General features: G+C 40.3%; 1 protein-coding gene across 1 annotated transcript in view; it reads right to left on the reverse strand.

The window, feature by feature from the left end:
• Positions 1-1,389: 1,389 nt before the first annotated feature.
• The window catches only part of grid2ipb (glutamate receptor, ionotropic, delta 2 (Grid2) interacting protein, b), a 54,631-nt gene continuing 39,635 nt past the window's right edge, over positions 1,390-16,385 (reverse strand). The window contains 13 exon segments of the mRNA XM_034708065.1: positions 1,390-3,409; positions 3,701-3,865; positions 5,774-5,892; positions 6,246-6,375; positions 6,462-6,548; positions 6,633-6,788; positions 6,878-7,074; positions 9,960-10,049; positions 10,577-10,664; positions 11,116-11,268; positions 12,062-12,814; positions 13,267-13,311; positions 15,332-15,633. Of these exon segments, the coding sequence (XP_034563956.1) occupies positions 3,338-3,409; positions 3,701-3,865; positions 5,774-5,892; positions 6,246-6,375; positions 6,462-6,548; positions 6,633-6,788; positions 6,878-7,074; positions 9,960-10,049; positions 10,577-10,664; positions 11,116-11,268; positions 12,062-12,814; positions 13,267-13,311; positions 15,332-15,633 (2,357 nt within the window). The 3' untranslated portion in view covers positions 1,390-3,337.

Genomic DNA, 16,385 nt, shown 5'->3' on the forward strand with positions numbered 1-16,385 from the left:
ACAAATCCTCCATTTGAGAGCATTGAACAAAACAGAAAAGTCAAACAATCACAAAACATGAGCGGGTTCCCAGAAACAAACATATAAAACAGTTATAAAAGGGAACCTTTAAGCAACCAATAAATAAACCTAATGAGACTAACATAAATGCATTTCTTTTTAACTTAAATATCCAGGGAGGGGAGATGCTACCAGCTGCACATTTTCATACACTTACTGCACCAACATGCAACTGATTCAGACGAGAAACACTGTTACTGCACTAAGAGCAGCTAGGGTTGCATTTTTACAGATCATAGTCGGCTGACGGAAGCTGCGCAGAAAGAAGGAAGAAAACAAGAATTTCCTGATGACACTCGAGAATAAGAAAAGAAACCCGGACATGGAGGATGGACAAGCATACGGCATGTGCATAGCAAAAACAGTCAATTTACAATATCAACAATAGTCCATCAACATAAATACAACACAGCTACTGTACTGTCGGTGAGTCATCAGATCACCATGACGACCAGAAAAGCAGGAAATGACCATATACAGTAGGATGTTGTTTTCTACATGCACTTGAGGTTCATTCATTCAGCAGCCACCCACGTATTTGAACAAAGCTGCGTTCACAACACTCTGGAAATACTCAACAAAGTGCAGAACTATTAGTCGTCTTCTCTGCCAGCACCAGCTCAGCCTGTTTTCACGTTTCAGCAGCCTTTTATCTCTCTGCGCTGACGAGAAGACACCAATAATGAACATTTGCAATTCCACCCACACTCGCTTCAAAACAGATGATTTTAGAGCCAAATCTCTCCATGTGCTGATGTAGTCGGCGTTACCTCGCTGTAAAAAGGTGCAATATTGTTTTCTGAAGGATGTTTTGCAAATAAAAGAGTGTGATTGACTTTGTGGAGTCATAACAGGCAATAGAATCATAATGTTGATGTTGGATGAATGAGGAGGAGGAAAAAAAAAAAACCTCAAGCCTGTTTAATAAGCATCTCAGTTGATGTGCAGCAAACAGGCCTGATGGGAAAGATTTCTGTGACAGTGTCATGATCATTTGAAGGCTCGAGTTTCAAATTTGATTTAAAAAACATTTTGACAGTGAGATGAAACCAAATCACCCATGAGCACCTGCTGGTTCACAAGCAGCAAGATGAAAATATGAGTTGTATCTGTGGGAACGTTTTATTGTCAACTTCCAGCAACAGGTAAGGCTGAAAAATATGAAGGACAAGAAAGGGAAAAAAATAATTCAGCAACTTGCCGCATAACTTAATACGATAAATATAATTTTAGAGATCACTTACCAAATAATTTTAAGTATTTTTATACTTCTTGCTATTTGAATATCACCTCTGACAGGCAGAAACCTTGTATCTCTATATTTCATCATTTTTTTTTTTTTTGCATTAATCAGTGCTATTGATTTCTTTTTAATGCATGTCTAAAATTGAACAGATGAAAAGTATTAAACCAAGCTTGTGGGTGACTCTCATGCCGTGTTGAGTAATGTGAAAAACATAATGTTGTTTTTTTACTTGTTGGAAAGTAGAAGATTTGAAGATACAAGGCTTCTGCCTGACAGGGACGATATGTTGGTTTCTTAATGTTCTGTTAGATCCAAATTTTTTTCAATTTGTTAATTATTTCTCACAAGGTTTAAAAATTAAAATAGAAAAAAATGTTATGTTGCTTGGCTTTACTAACATGACGGGAAAAATCAATGAATGATTAATGCATAAGATGAATAAATACTATACGTATGCATGTGTGTGCATGTGTGTTTGTTTGTATATATATATCTATTTCTATTTATTTTTATTACTTCTCTTTGTTTATTTTGTCATTTAAAATTATTTTTCAACTAAAAATTTCTTTACGTGTTTTCTATTAATTTATTTACGTGTTTGTTTTATTCATTTTATTATCAATTTTATTTTATTTCATTTCACATGTCTGAGCCCCTGTTTGATTGTGTTTGTTTTGTCTTGTTACATTAAAAAAGTTACAAAAAAATATAACAAAAGTAAAAATAAGATGAATAAACACACAAACAACTTGAACTATGAAAAAAAGGACTCTGGAATGACAAAACTCAAAACTGACCACACTCTAAAAAGAGAGGACATCAAATATTTTGATTCCTATAAAGTGTTCAAATATTAAATCAATACTTTCATTTTAATTTTGAATCAAGACTACAGTAGTTCTACAAATTCTCCTTTTGGTTTTCGTTTGTTTAAAAAATTGAAACCCTAAATGACCTTATTTGGCCTCAATAGAATCACTAGACATTCATTATCAGTAACAACAGATGGGATGTGTCTGAAAGAGAAGTGGGTTTGGGTGAATTACAAGAAATGTGCCACACCTGCAAGTTTAGATCAGTAATTTGGACTGTGCAGCTGTGTGAAATACTTGATTCTGATAGGTCAAAATCCCAACAGCAAAAGCAATGCCAGGGTCAACGTGATCACACACACATCACATCAACATCATTCCTGTGAAAGAAGGCTGGCACATTTCACCTCTGCCTGTTGACACTGTGGCAAAAATGTTAGCTCCCGTCTTAGGATGGTCTTACAAATCAGGAAATAATGACAGTTACTTTGCATTGGGATTCTAAATTAACCACCTGTTCACTATACATTATCACTTATCTAATCAGACCATGCTGTATGGGAGGCAGTGAGATTAACTCTGTGCGATCAAACACTCTGAGCGGTCCGGCCTGACTCTAAACTTAACTACACTTTGAACTACACTTGTGCTTTCTGTCGTCAGTCTACATCTATGCTTTATCTTTACAGTTTTTTAAATATGATCTGATAGAAAATATAATCTATACATAATCATTTATTAAACATAGCAGATAATCAGTAAATATTCAGACCAGTAGTTTGAAGTACTTACATCTCATTTTAGTGGCGTAACAAGACACAGTGGAACAGTTGAATAAATATTGGTGGTGTCACTTATGTGTCTTTTCCTACTGACGAAATAATGAGTGTTAAAAAGAGATGTAAATAATGTTCAGACTGGTGTGAGTAGTCAGTGTGCAGTGAGATCCTGATGACTGTTGGACACCTGAATGTTCCTGCTCCTCCAGCACCTGAAATAACAGCGACGCTGCACACAGGACACTCGTTAACATCAGTTATTCTCTACAGAGAGATACAGAGTGGTTTCTTTCCTGCTTTAAGTGACGTGCTCTCTGTTCCCGTGGGGCTGAGTGTCTGTGTGTGATCTTGGCACTTTGGTTGTGGAGAGCAGAGTGAAAATGGAGCTGACCGGCCTCGTCAGTTTGGCCTGACATACACCGCACAACATATCCTTGCTTCTACCAGGCCAGAGGGGAAGACAGTCTGGGGCTTCTGGGGTTTTCAGGAGTCTGGGTCTCACTGAGAGCTCTCTGCAAGAAAAAAACAATGATGTCATCTCACTTGTGCTCATTTGACATTTTCATTTTTCATCTGCACAGCATATTTTGGTTATTCCAAAGACAGCAGCACTTTGCAGCTTAATCACTTCCTAGCTGCAGGCTGCTGTCAGCAGAACACCTAATTGTTTTGGAGGTGTGAATCCGTCAAACACCTGCTGCATAGGACAAAAAAGCTGAGCCGCACACCTTCAGGAACAAGACAAATTCATCCCAGCTGGTTCTGTTCACATAGTTAAAGAGAGCCGCGCTGCTTTCACTCACCTCAAACTTGGACACGAAGTCTGCAAAGATGGCAAAGAAGGCTTCTGTTTTGGTGGACTTGCTGTCCTCTCCAAAGTAGGATGCCACCTTGGAGAACTCCTCCATGGTTCTGGTCTGCAGGGACTCCAGAGACTGGATTGAAGGGTGGCTGTTCTCCAAGAAACTCTGTGGGTGCAGAAAGTCACAGGAGGTGTTCATTCGAGTGTCAAAATCAGTTCACTCTGCATAAGGAGTACTGATCAGTCTGTCATAAGACATGTTTAGAGTCTGTGGCTTTAATACTTGATATAATTTATCAGCTTCCTCCACACACACACACACACACACACACACACACACACACACACACACACACACACACACACACACACACACACACACACACACACACACACACACACACACACACACACACACTGCCTCTGTTACAAACTACAGATGTAGAGAAGTTGGAGGCCACACCCATTAAACAGGCAGCATGTGGTTCAGATACAGTCCATCATTTTTTCTAGGGCCCACTAGAAGCTGTCAACACATCAGGCTCGAGTGTCTGCAATATGGTGACTATTACTGTGGTAATGAACATCCAGTGTTACCTACACATATATGTATACCTGGGCTGCACACCTTGTTATATTAATGGTTGCCCAAGATTATTGGCGACCCATTTTACTATTAATCTTTTTTTCGCCACGGTCATTTGATTAGTGCTTATGCTCTGCTCCTCTCGCTCCTGTATATTTTTATACACTGTACCTATCGTGTTATGGTATCCTATAGGCTACTGAAAACAGGTTCGTACAGTATATCATACATTCTTTTTTAAATACTTGGAAATCTAAAGTGTATGATATGCAATCTGCCATATGCAACACACCAAAACAAGTATAGTTTATGTATTTAATTCAAGGGAAAGGAACGTGGATGGCTCATTTATTCTATATAAGTTGAAACATGCAGTATAAATATTGGGCTGTTAATGTAGGAGCTTCTTCTTGTCATTAATTGACAACGCAGAGAAAATCTGCAAGTTACATTATGGGAAATGTAGTTCACACGATAGACTTTATTAAACATCTCCCACTGGTCTTTTGGCTCCTGGCAGACAGCTAAAACAAGCCTTCCTCTCAGACAACTCAGCCGCGCCCCTTACTATGTAAATATATGCCTCACTCTCAGTTTCATCAAGTTAGATGAGTTATAAAAAAAGATCTCCCCATACATTGTGTGTGAACAAATAAAAATTGCTATTCAGACCATAACCATTGTTTGTAGCACTTTAACACGGGTGCTAAAGGGGATTTGTTTGCTTTTGCGGTGAGCCAAGTGGACACTTGAGGAACTGCAGTTTGTTGCACTACCACATTGGCTTAATTTTCAACATTGGGGGTTGCCACTCGGTACACATTGGTGGCTAAAGTCAGGGTTTGGGAATGTTTATGTTGGATTTCCAGTTCAGCAAGTTGCATGAGCGACCCTTGACTGCAGTTGTTTAAGCTTACAGGTTTGGTAACAGAGAAGAGATAAAATTGAATAATGTGGTCCAGAAAGTCAAACTAATCTCTTCATGACTCAAATTCTCAACTCAAATAACTCAAATATATTCACATTTAAAGCTCCTGTGAGGAACCTTAGGTCTGTGTTGATTTTGGCGTTCCTTGTGGACAAAGCAGTACATCTGGTCTCTTTGCTGTTTTTGGCCTGTATATGTATATGTATGGTTTCTAGAGAAGAATCTCATCTTGCTATCTTTTAACATTCATAGGAATCACTCGCTGTGAATACTAGCCATGACATTTTAAAAAGGCTGTGTCAGCAGCGTGTTGTTGATCACTTCGTCAGACACCTACCCTGCAGCAGTGGTTTCAGGTATTAAAAAAAGCTAACTAGGAACAGTAAATCTTCTTCCTGGTGGTCTTGGTAGCTTTTGTTTGTCACAGAGAGGCATCAATATTAAATTCAGCCTGTTTCATAACTAGTTCAAAATTCCCTACAGGAGCTTTAATACAATTTAAAAGCACACATTTCTGTGTTTGACATTTAATTTTGATAAAAGAAAAACAGTGTCCATACACTCATGACGGAGGCAAAGTGGTCCTCAGAGGTGGGCGGGATCTTCAGACAGGCCGTCCTGATGTCCTGGATGGTGGAGTGAAGATCACTCAGCTCTGCTGTGATCACCTTCTGGTTCACTGAACAAGCGACATGTAGGTATTGAATAATGAGTCATCAAAAAATGCTGCTGTTATCTAACAGGTTGATATGGTATTAAATGTAAAACAGATCCGGTCTGTCTGAGGGAGTCTGAGTAATGTTTTACACCGTGAAATGAACTGCAGTCATTATTGTCTAGTTGTTAAGGTGACAGAGTTATATAAGAGCTATTTAAATAAACACAGCATAAACACTAAATTAAATGACTGAACCACAACCCTGCATGCAGACCCCAGTGTACTGTAAAGATGTAGAACTACATTCTGCTACTAAATGATTTTTCAGGAAGGAAATTAGACTTTCAGAGCTCTGCTGCAGCTCGTCATCGTACCCTTGGCAGCCAGCGGCACTGTTGTCAGGTCTCTGGAAAAGTTGAGCAGCTCGGGGAAGTGTTGGCACAGAGACTTGGCCAGAATGTGGAGGAAGGTGGATTTCCCATCCACTGTTTTGGTCGTGCTTAGCTGCAAAGTACACAAGGAAAAATGGATGACTAAAAAACAAAACACAGATGAGAATGAGAAAGCTTGAACACATGTCAATGCTGCACCTCAGTCAGGAAGTTGATCTTAAAGCTGGTCGTTCTGTTGCTCTTTGGCTGCCCGTTGTTCAGGTAATTCCCCATCGCCAGAACAAACTGTGGGCAAAGAAAGCTCGTATTAACCACTTTTTCCATACAGGCTTGTTGCTTCACATTAGTTTTTCTGCTGTGAATGTTTACCTCTAGGATTTTAGCCAGTTTCTTGCTGCTCCTCAGCTCCACTGAAGCTTTGTAGATGTAGTCAAATGCAACCTTCATCTCCTCTGTCCTCTCCTGCAGGGTTGCCTTAAAGTGGAGGCTCCGCAGACGGGTTTTATACTCAGGTACCATCAGCATCTGAGAGACACAAAGGGCTCATTATCTCATATCCTTCAATCCTGCTTTTCAAGTATTCTTTACTTTTGGAGTTTATTTTGCATTCCTACCTGGAAAATGAATTGGTCGGGCTCGCTCAGTTTGGCCGGGTCATCGTCGAACTGCTCGTACTGTTTGACCTCCTCTTCGTCGGGAGCGTAGAGCAGCAGCTGCTTGATGTGAGCCGGCTCCAGCCTGTCAGTCGCCATGTTCATCAAGACCTGACGAAGCTCAGAGGTGGAGAGCTTCAGGTGGGCGATGAGGATGGCTGCAAAGGAGGAAGAGGAGGAAGCGAGCAGGGGAAGATAAAGAGGATTAAGCCCGTTTTTACAATATTGATTTTTAAACAAACCCCCACACACTGTGACATGCAAAAATGCATTTATTGACACAATGTAACTAGACTAGCTACTAGACTTACAGTGTGTTAACTGATGTAGCACTGATTTGTTGTGCCCCAAAAACATTTTTGGAAGTTATTTTTGTGACTTCAAATGGACTTGCTCCTCTCCTCCTCTTCCTCTAAGTGTTGTGAAAAATAAGAAATAGTTCTTGATATGGACGTGCAAAGTACTTTTTAAAAATTGACAATAGTCAACATTTTACTTACAAATATAAGTTAAAGTGTTTTATATTAGAATAAGGGCCTGTGTCCACCAACCACATTTTCTGCACTGACAACGCCCACAACCTCAATTTCAGAGCGCTTCTCGATTTAGGCACTCTTGCTTCCCTTAGTAGTGAACTTTTAGTCTATTTTAAATGGCTATGTGTACTTCATACTTGTCTCATTTTCTTTAATAAAGTTTTAAAAATAAAAAACAAAAACAATTGACAGAAATGCTGACAGCCTTAGCAGCAGTTCAAGATTTGGAAAACGAGTGTGGTTAGTTTCTCCTACGTTATGACTGCTAATGTTGTTGACAAAGTTGATATCAGAAGTCCCACTACCTCTTGAATTTGATTGGCTGCTGATGGAGATGAGATATTCAGCAGCACTGCTTTGTTTTCAACTGAGAGTGCAAAAAAATGACAATGTGAGGGCACTTTTGTGTTCAGGACTCTGAAAGCGCTAAAAACACTTAATTGAACTGATTTAGTTGAAACTAGTCACTGCCAGCTCAAATAAGCTGTTAGTGGACACAGGCTCTTAAACAGTGTCATTCAAATAAGTGAACCAGTTTCCTAAAGTCTGCTGAAAAACAACTCAGAAGGACCAGGTCTAATATTCTCGAACAGGACTTTGACTCTGCTAACTAGATATTCTTTTTGTAATTTGTCTGCTACTTATACCCACTGTATGCAAATTATCTAAGTTATTAACACTTCCTTTAAGCCACTGTTACATTTAAAATTCGACACTCATTATTACATAATGCTGCCAAACAGCAACTGGTTTTAATAAAACAGAATCATCAGCACCAACTGCAGTGGTGGTTTCTTAAAGAGATCTGTAGCAGATCTTATGAGTCAGCCTGTCACTGTCACTGTTTAATCTGTGTCTTAATAACCGATACATTATTAATCTAATCGTCTGTAAATTTAATTTTATTAGTCCCTCATTAATTATTGTTGTTTCACATGAAATTGAAATAATTACTTCAGACACTGACTTTATAAAGACAAGGACAGCATCAAAATGGGAAACCAAAACATTTAGAGCGCCCTCTGGTGACTGGTTGCAGGATAGGTCTTAAAGCCGTCCCATTGAAACAGATGGGTAATGGATTAACATAGAAAATAAAAATATATAACGAATATTTTTTTCTTGAGCATGCTTAGTCATAACAGTTAAATCTTGTCATGAAGATGTATTTGCATGTGTTCATTTTTGTAGATGTTTAGCTTTAATAAGTTATGCAGACTCCTGCACTGTTCTATACTGAATTATTAATGTAGAGAAGGGATAGTAAAGGAATATATTATGAACACTAATACAGGAGTGAGTAAACTGTTTGTGTCTGATTTAGATCAACACAAGAATCTGTTCTGCTGTGGACTTCACTCAAGTGGGCTTTGGTTAGAGGAAAAGGTGAGGTGCTAATTCTGTGGCCCCACCAACCAGATATATTCCATGATGCCTTGGCTCTAAAACAAGCCATCAGCTCAATATTTCAGCGCCCATTGAGGAAGTATATATTTTTCATTTATTTACTTAGTTTTTTTTTTTACAACGCAATTATGTGGAGGCATGTCGTTTATTTATGTACAATCAAAGAATTTATGATAGCAAGCTGTGGTCAAGTTTAAAGTTTAAACAATTCGTCCTCTTTCAGGTGGTTTGGTTCTTGGTGAGGATTAATTTGTTGATTCCAGTACGTTCTTATTTTGAAAAGATGGCGAGATGAGAAGAGTGTTAAAACAATCGTCAGCACTAATGTGATTGGCTGAGCACTGATCATGTTAGTGTAGGTACATGACATAGAGTGTGAGGAGGCAGGTGCAAATGAAGTGACCTAACTGTTATCTCATATATTCAATACTAGGGATGCACGATATTATCGGCACATTATCGGTATCGGAAGATATTGGCTTTAAAATGAACTATCAGATAACGGCCAACATGCCGATATCCGCCGATATAATTAACCAATAAGATAATGGGCTGCTGCACACATGTTGGGCTCATGTTTTAAGTTAAATTAGAATTTAAGCAACAGTCTGTACGGTACATGTAGCTGACTAATTTACGCACATTTACTGTCAAAGAGAAACCATTTAATTTAATTTGGGTTTAATTGATGTACAGTTACACTTTTCACATGTTCCCTGTGAACAGAGGTTAGGTTTTCTCACAATGTCAAATGTGAAATTGGCCAAATTTGCCCTGGTTGTGGGTATTGTTACGATCACAGGGTCTCAGGGAGAGCATCATCCAAGTTTTAAGTAAGATGTATGTTTTTGTATGAATTTTGTTTATAATAAGACTGTACACTAATCCCAGTATTCAGTAATCGGCTAAATAAGTTGTAAAATATCGGCATATTGGATATCGGCAAAAAATCCAATATCGTGCATCCATATTCAATACCCCATTTTCTTGCACTTGTTTTTGTTGACTAATTTTCTGTTTAAAAGTAAGACTTTTTTGCAGTGAGAATTTTGCAAATTAAAATTGATTTGCACCTGTTGAACGTTTCTTGTGGTACTCACAGGCGTTGTAGGCTTTCTTATGAGACAGAATCTCCATCACGTCTTTCTTTTTAAAGTTGTCGGGCAGGAAAGCTGGCTCTGATGGGGACACTGATAATTTCAACAACAATGTAAGGAAGGGTTCTCCAGGCACCGGGGGGGTCAGCAATCACACGCATATACACACACATTTAAACACACAAACACACACATACTGTGGTACCAGGAGGCAGGTGTATGGGTTAATAACACAGCTCTGTCAGCTGAGCCTCTGGAGGGCCAAAAGGTCTGAGATATCTTCAATAAATAACAGGGAGGTGTATGTTTCCTCTGGCAGAGCTGTGTTATTACTGAGATCTGTTATGAGAGGAGTAACAGGGGGTGTTTGGTGCCTTATGGAGAATGGAAGTGATGAACAGGTGAACTGAGCAGCTCCAAAAACAGGTTATGGAGAACATCATAACTGTGAAAGCACAAACAAAACAGGAAAAGTGAGCACATAAACACATGTATACTGCAAACTCTGAGTGTTAGCGCAGTGGAATATTATCATTATTTACAATCAAGCATCATGTAAAGCAATACAGGGTAATACAACATAGAAAGTGGTTACAAGTGCATGATAAGTCATTACTTACTGGATCTGCGTTGAGTCCCAAAGTGCAAATCAAGGTCCAGGAACTTCACCATGTCAGTGAGCTTTTCATAATCTGAATCCTCGCCGAGCTAAACAAGGACAAAGACAAGGACAAGGATTCAATAAAGTGCTCTCAGCAGACACAGTCTGATTTAAAACCCAGAAGTAGATGTGGAAAGTTCCTTTTATATACACAGTAAACACACATGTCTGATAGGGTTGAACCAGGACCATAGAGTCCACATTGCGGTGTATTTGAACAGATGAGATCCACCATATTCTGTTTACAAAGATTTTCGCTTTGACGCTGCCATGACTCATCAGACACACAACAGAGTCGATGAGTCGCTCTTTCCAAATACAGAACGAGGGCTGTAGGAGGGGTGAGAAAACTCACAGCCAAAGCGTGAACATTCACAAGTTATCCTTCACTGTATTTACTGTCTGGGAGATTCTTGATTTTTTCAGGCTGAGTCGTGCACCATACTTTTTTTTATCGCCCCTTATCAAATTATTTTGGAACAGTAGATTAGTGCTCACCTGACCCCAAATGGTCCCCTCAGAGTTCTCCACCTGCTCCCAGCGCAGCCTTTTCACGCTCATGTGGTTGATGTCCGAAGCGCTGAGGTCTGACTTGGGCAGCGGAGGTGGGTCACATGGTGGGGGCAGGGGTGGAGGCGGAGGCGGTGGTGCCTTGGTGATGAGAAATAAAAAACTGTTGAGTTGTTGGGTGCTCATTATTGCACTGTACTCTATGTACTCTCCATGATTTCTCAGTAAGTGCAGGTTTGCAGCAGATTGAAGCCGGCGTGATACTTAAGAAAATTACAGTGAGCCGAGGGCATTTGAGGCAGAACTGTACAGACCAAGTTTATCATTTAACCATTTAGTCACATGTCTGTAATTCACACAGCACTAAGCTCTGCGCAGATAAAAGGTGCTCGCTGATGCAGGAATTATGGGTCACACAAAGACAAAAGCATCCGTCATGGTTATATTAACGGCTGCCTATGCATGTTCAAACAGAACTCAAACTAATTGCTACATATATAAATACATGTTCATTAGTAAAAAGAAACCTGTCAATCATTATTTCATTGTTTAGTTATTATAAAAACTTTTAAAAGTGAAGACTACTCTATGTAACAGGTGGCTCAGTTGTCACATTTATCACTGATTAGTTATGAGTTTTCCAATTTGTCAATTTCAGGCTGATGTTACAGCGCCACCATCTGGGCTACGACACTGCAAGCTAGTTAAGGACTTTTTGGCAGAGCACTGAACCTGTGTGCAAAGTTTGGTCTACTGTTAAGCATGGAAGGCAGTTTTCTCAGCATAGAGAGTAGGAGGTGAAGAAGAGGGGGAGGAGGAAAAGTAGAAGTGGGAGTAGAAGAAGAAGTAGAAGAATAAAAAGAAGAAGAAGAAAAGGAGATCCCTTGTAAGTTTTTTTCCCCATCATTTTATCATCAGTACATGCAGATGATACCTGTGGTGCCTGGTGTTCCTGTCGTATGGTTTCATAAGTTTTGGTGTGACCAGGCAGGGTGGAGCGAGAGGCTGGAGTCTGGGAGTGTAACCCTTTATTTGGACACTTTGTCGGGCTGTGATCCTGCAAAGATGGGGGCAGCGGGCCCTGGTAGCTGTGCTGGTGGTGGAGCTGGTGGTGCCTCTGGAGGACTAGCTGACTCGGTCTCAGTGGCTGAGGAGGGGACGGCTCAGGGGACGGTTGATGGAGGATGGGCTGGGGCTGGCTGAGCTGCCGGGGGAGGTAGCTGGCACGGGACGGCTGCGAGGAGCGCATGGTGGAGGAGCCCAGGATGGTGTGGACGGTAGAGTGGCGGCTGGAGGTGGCTTGGAAGCGCTGGTGACTTTTCTCTGTTTCTTCTCTGGTGGGGAGGACTTTGTGTAGAGGGGAGCGGCTGGTGAGGAGGGTCCTGGGAGGCGGCGGGGGAGGAGGGATGATGGGGTGGTGCGGGTGGAAGGGCATCCGGCTGCGAGGCATGTGCTCAGGGGAGAAGTGGACAGGTGGCAGAGGGTCTGTAAATTGGACAGGAGGGGGGATCAGAGACTGGAACGGAGGTGGGGGAGGTGGGCTTATAGTGGGAGGTGGTGGGATGGGTTCGGATTCGGAGGAGTAGGTGGGGGAGGAGACCTCTTCGCTGCTGCTGTGCTCCTCACTGCTGCCGCTGCTGAGCCTGCGGGGCATGAAGCCGAGTTCCTGGTCATCCTGGAAACTCATCTGGAGGGGGGAGAGGAACACCATCAGACCAAAAAAGTTACCTCCACCTTCACTGACACAGAGCTGATTATTAATAAGGATGAGAAATGCATTGTGGGCCTTACAATTTAAACACTTTGTCTATCGATCTGCAGGTTCAAACTAAATTTTTTACCTACATATGACGGAAAAGCAACAAAATAAACCTTCCTATCTACTTACTTTTAACACACATGCACTTTAATATCAGAAAAACCCCGACCCAACTAGAGTTCTAGAAATATAATGACTGTAAAAGTTTGTAAACCCACTTATTTATGCAAAATGTTCTCATCTCTGTTTGTCTAATGACAAACACAGCAATGCTTGCGCTGTGATTGGATGAAACAGCCAGTACAAACTTAGATTTCTACTCAGAAATAAGCAGATAAAAATAGACTCTACCATATAACTGAGTATCATGATTTACTTACAAGCACCCCTCCTCTTCTGAAACCATGACAACCACCTTGATATATCTGTTCATGTGACACAAGTGTTCATTGTAGCGCACATTAGAGCTGCTCTAATGTCAACATGCACAACTACAACGTTTCTACTGCAGAACCAAAGTAACTGTGAGACATTAGTATAATTACTGTGGACAACACATCGTATAGAGCCACAGCTCATTTCTAGTTTACATTATGTTCACACGGGTCAGACTGGGTGGTAGATAAATGAGTGTCAATGATCTTATGTTGCCTATGTGTTTCATTTTAATCACCTGTCTGTATGTTTCGACTAAGTCAAGCACCTCATGATTTAAAAGTGCTGTATGAAAAAACTTAATGATGTGCAGGTCATGACACGAGACTAATCACCCTCTCCTTTCCCCTCTACATAACTTGAACTCTCATACTCTGTAGCTGTGAATGCAAAAATAGCCTTACAGGAACCACACCGAGTCTGCCAATGATTCAGTCACAATCTCTACTGTTCACAGTATTTATACTAAGGTGTCAAAATGTATTTAAATCATGTATTCATATTTATAGATTAAACGTGTAACAGCTTCATATTTGAAATAGAAAAACGTTAAATAACTGTGTTATTCCTAGCTCCATGAAACCTTGTGTTATTTATGGGCAGAGCTTACAGTTATATTCTTCACTGAACACAACGCTGTGGGAGTTATCAGTGCGCTGCAGTTGTCTATACTTATTTTTAAAATAGAACATAACAGAATAGAGTAAAAATTTATACGTTTACAATAAGCAAAAATATTTTTGACTTCATAAAAAAGAAAACCATTAACTATATATACTGTATAAATATAAATATTTATTTTTTAACTTGCTTTTTTAAAACTTTTTGAATGTTTATAACATATCTAGATTTATATACATCATAATTTCTCAGGTATACAGGGGGAGCTAAAGTTCACTAATTGTCCCAATTTCAGAATTTATTAATGTAATTGCACTCTGGACAGATGATTTTTAATACTCATTTTTGGTGGCTTGTTGCAGTCTTAAGGGCCAGCCAATAGGAGTACTTAAAGTTGGGAGTGGGGCTGATCACCTGTAATAGAAAGGGCTTTCTTTAAGTGTTCAGAGCATCCTTGTTCCTAAGTGGTATCCTTAAATTTGGAAAATATAGTCTATCTATAAAGTGTTTTTTTTTTTATTAAGGCTATTTTTCGGGCTTTTACGTCTTTATTAGGAGAGGATAGGACTGTGGACAGAGCAGGAAACTGGAAGAGAGAGTGGGGAGTGACATGCGGGAAAGGGGCCGCAGATTGGAATTTAATCATAAATGTATGTGTTTGGATAAATTGCTGTTATCCTTTGGTGGGCTACAGTTTTGCAGCTTCAAGTTTGGAATTATGGACGAAACAGTCTTGGTGTTTTGTAACCAGAAGTGACCATATTTGAACAAGAGGGTGACTACAAATGCATGGACTGTATCCTCATTGTGGGCCATCGTGGCATTAGTTTGTTATCACTAGCTAGGCAGACAGACCCTGCTTTTTCATCAGTGTTACTCTAAAAGGGGCCGTACTTTATCAAGCTAACATCATGCTGTATTAAACAAGTATTAAAACTAGTGATTGAGACAGTGGTCTCATGTAACTCTCTCCCAGACCTCTCTACAGTCAGATGTCTTATTGGATACTAAAGGAACTTCCACATTAGCATCACCTTTAAACTCATATTACAGTGAAGGTCTGTGCAACTGTTATGTAGGGAAATATGGATGGATGCATGTTTGCAAGTCTAAGACTTCAAATTCAACTTGTATGTTTTTTCTACTCATTTGTTGTTAAAGTCCCCGTAGGATGGATAGCTTCAACTTCTTTTAACACACTACTGATTCTTACAGCCACCAGTTCAGTGAAAAGGATAACTTCAGTTTGCACCTCTACTTCATACTAGGTATCATGGAGCAAGGAATAACAATGTATCAGAGTATATTTATTCTACTACATTTAAATTTGATGTTTTGCTCAAAAGAAACTTAAAAACACATCAGATTACACAGCCACGTCATCCTCACCTCTTCATAGTCATTTTCCCCAGGTATGAAGTCATCCACCAGAGTGACCCGGTGGCCCAGCTGCTCGCTCAGAGCGTCCAGAAACTTATCCGTGTCCCGGCTGCGAGGTGGGCGGGAGAAGGTGAACAGCTTCTTGCGGCGGTTCAGCGTGTTGGGGCCGACATCTGAGGGCTCGGGGGACGCAGGGGGGCTTTCCAGGCTGACGTAGGGGTTGGAGTCCATGCTGCTCTGGTGCTGGATCTCATAGACCGGAGTCGGGAGTGGCTCCTTCCAGGACAGGGAGAGGCCTGATTTACGGCTCCCTATGAAGAAGAGAAATCAAAGATGGCTGCCATCAGCGTGTTACAGGTGTTCTGTAGCAGCTGTGCTACATGTGATGTTTACATCAAGGTCTTCTATGTGGTTAACTTGGCCTCGATTGTATACTTCCTATTCCCTTAAGAAAGGATGTGTGACTTCTTGGTCATGTTGTTGCCTTGAGAATTCTTTCCCTGAGAGGTTACCATAACAACAAAACTGGAGGCTCATAAATGCACATAGAGTGTAGAAAATGAATGAAATCTTAAACACATTTATTGATCAGCGGTTCTCATGCCATGTTCACATCTGTTTTCAAAAAGTAGCAATTTTAAAGCTCCTGGGAGGAGTTTTTAAGCGGTTTGAAATCTACTTAAAGTCATACTGATGACTCTTTGTCATCCACAAAAGGGATCTTTGTTGTTTAAGGGTAGTAGATTGAAAACATGACTAAAGCTTATACAAGATAAGCAAAGAAATGCACCATACTGCTTTGTCCACAGGGGGCGCCAAAATCAACACAAGCAAAACAATTCCTCACAGGAGCTTTAAACTCCTAAACAAACTCTACAAATGTAAGTAACCATAACTACAAAAGATGCCGATGGGTAGCAATAGCTGTCACCTGTACTGATCCACATTGTACTAATATGAACATGGCATCAGTCATGTGCCATCAAGGCCTTAAGTGCTGCAGTTTTCACTCCTGCCTGATTACAGTCATTCTCACTGCAAATGCACAAAGATTTAATGGCAC

This window comes from Notolabrus celidotus, chromosome 18, assembly GCF_009762535.1.
Source record: "Notolabrus celidotus isolate fNotCel1 chromosome 18, fNotCel1.pri, whole genome shotgun sequence".
NCBI classification, from domain to species: domain Eukaryota; kingdom Metazoa; phylum Chordata; class Actinopteri; order Labriformes; family Labridae; genus Notolabrus; species Notolabrus celidotus.